Source organism: Harmonia axyridis, chromosome 1, assembly GCF_914767665.1.
Source record: "Harmonia axyridis chromosome 1, icHarAxyr1.1, whole genome shotgun sequence".
NCBI classification, from domain to species: domain Eukaryota; kingdom Metazoa; phylum Arthropoda; class Insecta; order Coleoptera; family Coccinellidae; genus Harmonia; species Harmonia axyridis.
The window spans coordinates 36,733,555-36,745,677 of record NC_059501.1 but is presented as its reverse complement, the minus strand read 5'-3'; the positions used below and the strand labels follow the sequence as shown (position 1 = coordinate 36,745,677).

At 34.2% G+C, this 12,123-nt stretch overlaps 1 protein-coding gene across 4 annotated transcripts in view; it reads left to right on the top strand.

Annotated features, from left to right (window-relative positions):
* Nucleotides 1-3,124: 3,124 nt before the first annotated feature.
* LOC123682927 (sodium channel protein 60E-like) overlaps nucleotides 3,125-12,123 on the top strand; it is a 194,106-nt gene continuing 185,107 nt past the window's right edge. For 2 of the 4 annotated variants that reach the window (XM_045621781.1, XM_045621762.1), the window contains exon 1: nucleotides 3,130-3,365. In XM_045621781.1, the coding sequence (XP_045477737.1) occupies nucleotides 3,166-3,365 (200 nt within the window). In that variant the 5' untranslated portion in view covers nucleotides 3,130-3,165. Of the gene's footprint in view, nucleotides 3,366-12,123 lie in introns of all 4 variants that reach the window. The other 2 variants (XM_045621789.1, XM_045621771.1) reach the window with 2 other exon arrangements.

The following is a 12,123-nucleotide window of genomic DNA, read 5'->3' as shown; positions in this document are numbered from 1 at the left end:
ATGACATTCTCGAGATCTGTCAATATTTTTGCAAAGGAGGAGGGACAAAAATAATGTGCAGTATTGCCAGAATAATTGAATGATCAATAGAAGTTGGTAATAATACAATAATTCCAACTTTCGTCGAATGAAAGTATACTACGACTCTCTTAGTAAATTTTCACAAAATTAGAGTTTCACCTCTTTTGTAGAGGCATAAATAATTGGGAAATAGAACCCACCGGCTTAAAATATGTAGAAGAGGAAGAAGAGCTCTTTTTTAATGATTTTCATAGTATTCTTTTACGAATATTTTTAAAATATATCGGTGCTTTATAGGAATACCATATCATCAATTCTTCTGCAAAAAAGTTATCACAATAATTATTCCTTTTTTCATTCGCAAATTAAAAATATTTAAATTCTACAATGTTGATTATTGTTCGAAGAAATGATGGGAAAACCTCATTAAATCGGTGATTTGTAAGAAGTACTATCTCTAATTTTGTTTTGATCTGAGAAATCATATGATGGTGTTCATGAATCCTTAATTCATAATTGGACCGTAAATATCAACGTAGAAATGTTATTCTCCTGTTGAACTCAAAACTGCAGAATTCATTGAAATGGAAATCTGCATGTAAAATTAAAAATTCCAAGCTTGTTGATCAGGTAAACTAAAACTATAGAATATCATAGAAGAATACTGAAATAGAAAATATTTCCATGAATACAAAACGTTGAGTTTTCTGTAGATTTTTTTTCTGTAGAGTCCAGTAGACAAAGCAAAAAAATGGTGTCTGCTGGAAGAAATTACGACCTTAAGGAAACTTCTACAGGTTGTTCCTGGGTGTTGTGGGATGACTGTTAAGTTATCCAACACGAGGACCCTGTGCTAACTTGAGGAGGGCCGAAGAATCCCAACATTTTCAGACTTTTTTTCGGTTATATCCAATCATTATTTTCTATAAATTCTTGATCATTATTTATTGATTTTACCTAGTTGATCTGATTATTAAGGTTCAAAATAATTATGGGTTGATAGAAACTCACAGTAAGGTGATAACATGCCACGATAACATTGAAATATCTCTCTTCACAAAAACATAAGCTCTTAGTCAAAGCTACCTCCTCCGTCTACGTCTCTATGCTTCAATATGTCGATATCGATGAGTAATTGCCATAATCACTATAGAACGGATGGTAATTGATAGTTAGAGTGTCGAAACCTTTGTTTTTTGCCAATTTTCGACATATTGAGAAAATTCCTCTAATTTTGATTGGTTGCATCTCGGTTAATATGAGATTCAGAAGAAATTTTCTGAGCACTAAATTATAGGGAATTCAATTATCTACACTTTTGAAAATGAACGTTTTGGTCGAAAACTAATCGAGTTAAAAGTTATAAGAAAAAGACCGAAAAAAGTCCGAAAATGTTAGAATTCTTCGGCCCTCTTCAAGTTAGCAAAGGGACCTCGTGTTGGATAACTTGACAGAGCAATCCTACAGCACCCTCAAACAACCTCTAGAAGTATTCTAGAAGAATTTTTTTCAGGTAAAATGTACAGGGTGGGCAAATAAGCGAGGTAAGCGGCTATATCTCAGGATCCACTCATCGTGGAGTGTACACTAATGTGTAAAAAAAAACACACTGGAAATTATTTTGAAGTTCATTCCTCTAACGCTAGGGGGCGTAATAGCTACCGTCGAGTAGAAAAATGAATTTTACTCGAAAATTTTTCATATGAAGTTGAATGAAAAATATCATCACTGTAATCCTTGGAAAATTCTCTATCTTTTTGAATTATTACTTTCGATTTCACGACATCAAATAAGGGTAGGTGGAAGGAAAAAATCTTACTGATTGAAACGCCTGTAACTTCAGTTTGGCTCAACATTTTTGAGCAAATTAGATCTCGTCTGAAAGATAATATCTTGTTGATCGAGGACAAAATATGGTCGTGATAAATTTGTTTTTGCTGCCTTCGATAGGAGGTGCTAAGTTCATTGTTTTGTTCATTTTACTCCGAAATTTCAAATGTAATAATAGGATTTTCTTAACAGAAACAGAAGTTCCATCAAATTTGCATGAGAAAACCTGAAGGTCACAAAGCGATAATTTCATGCGTTCTGAAGTTATGGCCGAAAGAAGATATTCTTCAACTGATGCACTGCGAAAAACCAAATTGTGTCTTTAAGTTCTAACAGAACAGAAATCCCATCAAATTTGTATGAAAAACCCAAAAGGTCGCAAGGCGATAGCTTCAGGCGTTCTGGAGTTATGGCGGAAAGAAGACATAATTTAGTTTTTCATTGCATCAGTTGAAGAATATCTTTTTTCGTTCAGAACTCCAGAACGCCTGAAGCTATCGCTTTGCAACCTTTTGGTTTTTTCATACAAATTAAATGGGATTTTTGTTTTTGTCAGAACCTAAATTTGGTTTTTCGCAGTGCATCAGTTGAAGAATATCTTCTTTCGTTCATAACTTCAGAACGCAAAAACAACGCAAAAACAAATCAATCATGAGTATGTTTTGACCTCTATCAACAAGATATTATCTCTCAGACGAGATCTAATTTGCTCAAAAATGTGTAGCCAAACTTAAGTTACAGACATTTCAATCAGACAGATTTCTCCATTTCCCCTACCCTTAGTTGATGTCGTAAAATCGAAAGTGACAATTCAAAAAGATAGAGAATTTTCCAAGGATTACAGTGATGATATTTTTTCTTCAACTTCATATGGAACATTTTCGAGTAAAATTTATTTTTCTACTCGACGATAGCTATTACGCCCTCTAGCGGTACAGTTGTGAACTTCAAACAATTTCTAGTGTGTTTTCTTGTACACTTTCGTGGTAAAATTTTTTACCGCAAGTCTCTACGATGAGTGAATCCTGAGATATAGCAGCTTACCTCGCTTATTTGCCCACCCTGGACTACTAGTCTTTATTAAATATCATAACAAATTCTAACTTCTTAAAAATGTCTACCTATTGTCTTTCATGAAAGCTCCAGAAATTCATTCAACTCGTATATTCACTTTTGAATTTATCGAATGTCATCTAATACTTTATCTTGATATAAGTATTTTGAGATTTTATATCCAATGATGATTCGATGTATTTTATTGTTATGAAAAGTAACCAACAAAACATAAATACGTATTCTGCTAGAGATTTAATCATGACTTGTTTTCTAGGTCTCAAAACCATCATCAACGCATTGCTCCATTCGTTCAAACAGTTGGCGGAGGTCATGACCCTAACCATCTTTTGCCTGATGGTTTTCGCCTTGTTTGCTCTCCAAGTTTACAAAGGGGAGCTTCGCAACAAGTGTGTACTTAAGATGGATAATCACAACGCATCCTATGCAGTTTGGTTCAAGTGAGTATCATGGATAAATTCTAATTGACAGATCAACAACAATTTGAACACTCTAATGTCAATGGAACCTCTTGTTAAAACATGAAAAATTCTGGAATAATAGTGGACAAGAATAATGGTCAACTTTTGAATAGAATATTTTTGTTGTCATATGTGATATTCGTTAGTATTTATAATTTTACAGGCTTACCTTACCTTTCTCTTATAACTCGAAAATGTAAGAAGATGTATAAACGTTGTAGTCATAAACATGGAAATTTGTTTTAGTACTACAACTTTAAAACCAGAGGAGATAGACAAAATCTGATACCCCATTCTCGATCTCTTTTTCTGAGAATCTAACAAGGGTAGTATTCATTTTTGGCCACCTTCTTTTGTTTTCGAGTTATAAGCGAAAATTGGAAGATGGCGATATCGAAAAACATTTATATCTCCGCTAATACTGATGATAGAGCTCTGAAATTAAAACATTATACAGGCACTTTTTTACGTAGAATCCAGTGACGTGCTCGTCTTTCCAAAAGGGTTTTTAATAACGAAGCTATGACTCAAAGTTATGTTTTTTCAAATAGGAATACTAGATTTCTGTGCCATTTTTTGAAAGCTTAATTTTTCCTGATTTCAAAAATATATAACATTGTATGGTTTGTATTAAAATAAATAACATAAAATGGTCAAAAACCTTTTTTTACCTAAGAGTCTCAATATTTCTATGGTTTAACTGTTGATGAGCACAGAACAAGCTATAACCAGAGCAGTGTCCTTCCGTCAATCTGATTATTTCTATGCTTTTTACTAATTTCTACAAAATTCGAATCTAGATTTATTTTATAGAATAGTTTCGAAAATATAAATGAACTCGGAGAAAAATTCCTAGGTAGCTTGAACACAGTTTCAAATATTCATCTATTGAATTCTGTACGAAATATCGAGAAGAGGTGTCGACTGTGCATTGTGAAATTGTTGTCATTATTAGGTTAAATATTATTTCTTGTTTGTTCCCTTCGTAATTAAATTGTTGAGTTCAATCATATATGCGTTGTTTCATAGCTATTTAAAATGGATTAGTACTTATGCGGATTACTTCTGGCGACCTATGTAAATAAACTTCTGATACATCCGTCTCAATACAACTCTTTCGATTGAAACATTCGATCTTGGTTATCTTTTTATAATTTCCAAATCAATTTTTAGATAAAAAATTTATAAAACATATCGTAATTCGAATTTTGTGGAAATTAGTGAAGAGCATAGAAATAATTAGATTGACGGAAGGACACTACTCTTGTTATTGAAAGCTCAATTTTTCTGTGCTCATCAACAGTTAAAACCATAGAAATATTGAGACTCTTAGATAAAAAGAGGTTTTTGACCATTTTCTATTATTTATATTGCTACAAACCATACGATGTTATATATTTTTGAAATCAGGAAAAATTATGCTTTCCGAAAATAGCACAAAAATTTAGTGTTCCTGTTTGAAAAAACATAACTTTTGGTCATAGCTCCGTAATTATAAACCATTTTGAGGAGACGAGCACGCCACTGGATTCTACGTAAAAAAGTGCCTGTGTAATGTTTTAATTTCAGAGCTCTATCATCAGTATTAGCGGAGATATTAGTATATTATTCAACGAGCGGTAATGTAGGTCATAACTCACGCAGATGATGTTTGCAGCACGAGCCGCAGGCGAGTGCTGTAATTCATCAAGTGAGTTATGACCATTACCGCAAGTTGAATACTATACTTTATCTACGACTATATCAATAAATACTAAGAAAAAAATACAGACTTAGAATAAAGACAGAAGGAACGGGAAATAAACATAATGTGCTCGATCCCGTACAAGAGAGATGGAAACTTAGTGCCACCAATCACAATCGAACTAGCTTCGGCTAGCTCGAATCCAGTACAGAGTACAGACATAGAAATTTATTGAAAAACCTTAATAATTGCCTATAAAAATGCATTAAAATATACCAAAAAATATTCCCTGTAAACGAAGACTTAATGATCTTACTGCTACACCCATCTTGAAAATTTTTTCAAACTCCTTCATATTTTTTCGGGCAATTAATTCTGTATGGTAACATTAGCTGTTTGTCTTTTGGAAATGTATACCTTTATTATATTTCATCTTCACTATCTGAATTAATCGTTTTCAGCAGAACATTCACAATAAGTAGATATCAACTTAATTTGAAAACGTCAAAAGTGACATTCCCTCGGACATTCCTCCCCTCAATAACAATAATGGAATGTTCCCTTTCGGCCAATCAAATAGAAGCAGAGAAGTATAGAAGCACAGATCCATATTTTCCGATTTATAATAGTGAGTTATAGTAGTGAGTTATTATAAATCACGCTGTTTGTTAATAGATACTATTAATTGCTCAAAAGCAGTTGAATAATGAGTATATAATTCAATAGGAGTAGATAAAAATGTTTTTCGATATCGCCATTTTTCCAATTTTCGCTTATAACTTATATAATTTTGTATTTAATAATTTGTATTTAATATTTAACTCGAAAACAATAGAAGGTGGCCAAAAATAAATACTACCCTTTTTAGTTTCTCTGAAAAAGAGACCGAGAATGGGGTATCAGATTTTGTCTATCTCCTCTGGTTTAAAAGTTGTAGTGCTATAACATCGAAATTTGTCCACCCTGTACATAGAAATCAAATGTAAGAAGAAATATGCAATATGAGATGGATGATGGAGTTCATGGTTTTGTATTCAGGTTAAAAATTACTCCATAGATAAAACTGGAGCGATTTACGCTACTACAACATATTTAAATCGTTAAAATTCACTACAAAATGCTGAAAATTATGCAGTCACAGTCCGCAAAACTTATCATCTGAAATTTTGGATCGTAGCTAAGCAGCTTCTCGGCCGGCAATAGTGAATCTGAAATTTGAGCTATCGGACAAGTTAGTTATGTGAAGAATCGAAACCGTGTAGGTAGTAGGTACGTTTCTCTAGAGACATAAACCCAGGTTTGTCGATTCCAGTGTGTCCATTAAGATCTTGCGGATTAGGCTATGACCGGAATTGGAAGTTTCACCAAGAGGGCGTTACGTGCCACACTAACAACGGAAGAATCACAAGTTTTCAAAAAAAGTTTCCTTCCGAATGGGTGACCACAATTGGCCACCGAGATCTTGTGTTTTAACACCTCAATACTTTTTTACTAGGAGCCACGTGAAATAGCTCTCTGCCCATGCTCCAGAATCAATTCAAGATCTTAAATATGGAATTCATGAAGTTATCGCGTACATATAGCCGCAAATGAGCGAATTGGTCAAGAAAAATTACTTGAAAAGGATATGGTGCTCAAACGTAGCCGTAGCTATATTCTTTCATTTAGCTGACATTTTTATCCCATCGTTAATGATATATCTTCGAGTTCACAATGAAATGAATATCTATTGATTCCTCTTAATAGTATATTCTAAAACAAGTTGCAGAATGGGCTCCTATTCCAACACGAATGCGAAATTCGAAAACGAGCGACGAAGGAGCGAGTTTTCGAACGCAAGAGTGTTGGAAGTGCCTTCTGCAACGTGTATTCGACGATATTTTCTCTATTTCAGTCAAGCTTTGTGTAATATTGTCGAAATTCAATGAAGAATTCAAATTATATATCCCAGTGACTTTTGTATTGTATCTTGGCAGTTGGTGTGACTGTTACGAAAATTGACAGATTAAAGAATTTGAATCGAACGTTTCGAATTTTGAATCAATTTAAAATTACGCATTAAATACATGAATTATGCCTGACGAAATCGATTTAAAACCACCAAAATCAAGAGAAATTGCGAATAATGCTGCAAATCATTTCATTTTATCCAAATTATACATTATGTTGACAATTATTGACGTTTGTTGAAATTTGATAGGATTGGAAGGCAGTAGAGACAACCACGAAACGAAAAATATAACTGAAAACGATGCTGTAATGAGTTTATTACAGCACTGTTTTTAAAACTGTAATGAACTCATTACGATACTGAAATAGAGGAAATAGGAAATATATTCTTTTTTTTTTCAGCATCTTATTGAAAAACCATTTATATTGATACCGGTGTGCCTCACCTCCAAAATCTTCCAAAAAAATAATCATTCATGAGTTTTTCTGAGAATGAATATTGAAAAGGATAACAGAACGCAACCACGACTAATGTTAGTTAATTAAAATTAAATATTGAAACAAAAAAATCTAAGAAGTCCTACTCTCTTCTTTTAAAACGTTCCGGTTTTAATTAGACTTCCTTAGGTAAAAAAAAAATTCAACAAAACTGTTCGTTTTATTTCTTCCAAAACTAAAGAGAGCCTAAGGATAGATATTCTGGAGTGGTGTATAAGGTCAACTGCGTTGCTTGTTACGTGGGCCAAACAGGCCAATATTCGAACAACAGATCGGCTCAACATGAGAGTGTGTGTAAGAATAAAGAGAATTGTACTGCATGGTCTGGTCACGCTTTTTTATCCAACCACAGTTTCGATTTCCAATATGTTGAAGTTTTGGGTCGTGAGAATAATTGGTTCAAATGTTAATTTGAGGAGATGGTATATATTAAAACATGTCCAAGTGCAGTTAACGCCCGTACTGATGAGTATTGCAACTCAACTTGATAAAAAAATATTGAAAGCAGCTGTAACGACTTACACCATATTAATCGACTATATTACCTAGTGTACATGTTGCAGGTTTTTCTTCTGTACCTTCCTCGGTTTGTTTTCCGTTCATTCTTATTTTATATATTTTTTTTTATGTTTATAGTGAATAAACATTATATTATTATATTATTATTATTATGTGCTCCCAGAAGGAGCTGTTTGAATTTTAATTTTTTTTTTTGTGAAACATAGATAGTATAGCAAGGAGAAAATGATTGAATTTAGATCATGTGAAGGTTTTTTAATGTAAACAATTTTCGTTACTCAAATTTTGAAATCGTTACTTAAATTTTGAAATCGTTTTTTAAATTTTACAACGAACCAGCTGTTCGAGGAAATCCAAAATAGATGTTAAGTTGTTAAAATGCCTAGAGCACGTGCACGCTTAATTTATCGCCAGCTAAGTGAATTTGAAAGAGGTCGAATTATTGGTCTACGGGAAGCGGGGTTGTCATTTCGAGAAATCGCTAATCGTACAAACAGAAATACAACTACTATTATGAGTTGTCGTCAAGCGTGGTTTGATAATGTCCAAAATCGAAGAAGAGTAGGCACCGGACGTCGAAGGGACACAAATGAAGCTCAAGATCGACGTCGAACACTTATGGCCATTAGAGACCGATTTGCGACAACTCGATCTTTGGCTGAAGAGGGGTTAGGAGAACAAGGCCATCCTTTAGCTGTCCGGACGATTTACCGTCAGATAAGGTCTTTTGGACTACATTATTATCGACCTCATCTTGTGTTACTTCTGATGGTTGAGTATTGCCGGCAACGATTACAGTGGTACATTGGAATGTGTAGGTAATGGCATCGTGTCGTCTTTTCAGTTTGATGTTGAGCGTCATGTCCACCGGACAGTAGGCGTTATGGTATAGGGTGCTATTGCACATGCAAGTAAGTCACCTTAGGTCTTCATTCGAGGTAACATCACAGCGCTGCGTTACCCTCAAGAAATAGTGGAGCCATATGTTCTCCCTCACCTTAACCGCTTCGAGAATCCAATATTTCAGCAAGATAATGCCCGACCTCAAATTGCCCGAGTTAGTTCAAACTTTTTCGACTCATGTAAATCTTTTGCCATGGCCGCCCAGATCCCCCAAAGGGCAACAATGGAAAATTTTCCCGAAATGTCGAAACCCTCTCAACCAAATGTTTTCATTTTTTTTTAACGTGACTCTAAATGAATGTTAAGTAAGCTGCTAAATATAATTTGATGTACCGTTCGCTATATTTTCTGCACTACCCCTAGTATTTCGCATATACAGGATGGCCACTTTTTTAATGGGATTGTATTGGTAACTTTTAAACCATAAGAGTTAGAAGGTCGGTCAAATGGAGAAAAAGTTGCATGCATAGAAGCATTATCAAGCAGTTCAAACAAATCGAGATTATCAGGGCCGGTTTTTGAGATATCATAAGAGAAGTAAATTATGTCATTTTGATTTTTCTTTTTTTCCCACTTCATTTCGAATATCATCAAAAAACGTTACAGGAATTTTTTATTTGACAGTAAATTATCCTCAATTTGACGTAATCAGATTTCGTATCCAACGTTTCGTACTCTCTGGGCCACCCTCAAACTCATTTTTTTCAATATGGACCTGCATATTTTATGACATTTTTCGAAATAACTTTTAACGCTGAATACAACGATATATCATAAAATGTCATTCAAAGTAGATTTTCAGGTGATTTTGACCCTTATCCAAATTTCTTTGGGTCGGATCTGTATTACCTTCATTTAGTTTAATTAACAAAATGCAATATGCAATGAATTTCGATAAGAAAATCAATTTACCCATCTTGAACTAAATGGAACATATAAGAATCAAAGCAAGAAACCAGTGGTTTCTTGGTTCTTCTTTTGTAATAATCATTTAAATATTTCAATTCATAATAATTAAACGAAAGTATCACTTGATGAGAGATAAATCAAATGATTATTCGAAAGTAAATGAAAATTAATGAAGTAAGTGTTCGAAATGCCCACCACTTTGTAAAATGCACTTTACGGTTCTGGAACCCATACTTCTTATACCTTTGCTTGTTTGGTCTCCTTGCATACCTTCCAAAACATTCTCAATTTTCTCGCGAGGTATCACTATTGTTGTATTTGTCATTTGTTCCGTTGAAACAAATTACAGAATCGAACTTTATTTTGAGATCATTACGATATAATTTTTGCTAGGCTTGGTATTCGAATTTAAAATCATTGTATTCGCGTCTCTTGACTATTTTATTAACAGCAGTTTTTGAAAAATTCCATTCACTGGCCACAGTTTAAATTTTTTCTCTGGGTTCGATTGAATTTGGGTCAGAACATTGATATCGTTGATAGACTTGTTTTTTTCTTACATACACACCATTAAATTTGGATGAGGTTCAAAATCACCTGAAAATCAACTTTGAATGACATTGTATGATATATCGTTGAATTCAGCGTTAAAAGTAAAAATGTCATAAAATATGCAGGTCCTTATTGAAAAAAATGAGGTTGAGGGTGGCTCCGAGAGTACGAAACGTTGGATACGAAATCTGATCACATCAAATTGAGGATAATTTACTGTCAAATAAAAAATTCCTGTAACGTTTTTTGATGATATTTGAAATGAAGTGGGAAAAAAAGAAAAATCAAAATGACATAATTTACTTTTCTTATGATATCTCAATAACCGGCCCTGATAATCTCGATTTGTTTGAACTGCTTGATAATGCTTCTATGCATGCAACTTTTTCTCCATTTGACCGACCTTCTAACTCTTATGGTTTAAAAGTTACCAATACAATCCCATTCAAAAAGTGGCCACCCTGTATACCCACGTTAAAAAATTACCCGCTCACATAACATACCGTAGCACACCATTCAAAGTACGCCAGACGACTGCGACGGTTGCAACATATGTGTGTATATAGTGCGGTTGAAGGTCCCGATTCGTGATTTCTGTAAGATATTACCAACTTTACGAAAAGAAATTAAACTTGAAATATTAGGAGGTTCGGCAAAGACACCTCCGTTAGCAAAGCCATACCGCTCTACCGTTCTCCTTTTGGCCGCATTAAGTATCACTTGTAACAAGATTTTTTTTATCCATATCTCGCAGTAAGGTGATTAGTTGTTAATTAGTTGAAAATAACTGTCGGATGTCTTTTCGCCTTTCGACGGAACCTTCGAGAACGTCATCAATTTATAAAACATTTCGTGAAATGCCGTAGGTCATGGATTTTCTGTCCCTCATGAAATATCGTGGCAATAAAACTTGGAAGCAGCTGCTCTAAGCGAAATATCCGACACGATTGATTCAATTTTTTCGTTCCGGTGTACACCGTTCGGCGTCGGAAATGATGAACATGATAGGAACTAACTGTTCGAAGCCGCAGCGTCATGGGTAACAAAGCACCCAAGGCCCAGATGCTCAGATTCCAAATTGGCGAAGGAACGCGAACATGCAATCGACCAACATTTTAATTATCCATTTTTCAGCTTTCACAGCGCAGGTGCTTTCCTGGATAAATGAAGTTGTGTCGGGGCTTCTGAGCGCCTCTTCATCTGCCTATTTGAACATCAAATCTTTAAAAAGTCAACGATTCTATTTCCATAACCAATAAGTATAAACAAGGGCGTAGACCTTTATTTTTTCTTGAGGGGGTTAATCGAAAAAATGTTTTTGACGACAAGGTTCACTCATATCTGCAATGTGAGAAAAAACGTTTCTCTAATTCTGTGGTTATTCCGTTCATTCTTCCACATCTTGTAGAACAAAATCGTGCGAGAATATATCACAAACGCACAGTTTTCATGGTTATATTTTATTATTCTATGTTGGCACTCCGAACTTTCCGCTACGGCTTTATCTGTCAATTCATCAAATTGCCTTAAAGAAATCAGTTCTGCCAACCAACATTTTTCAATGCAAAAATCACTAAATTATATTTATGGAAATATTTCATTAATTTCAATGAAAATGCAATGAATTAGAGAAACTAATGTATAATACTCGTACAGAAGGCTCATTCTACCACTCGTTCATTCCAAAACTCGCCACTTCGTGGCTCGTTTTTGAATTTTGAA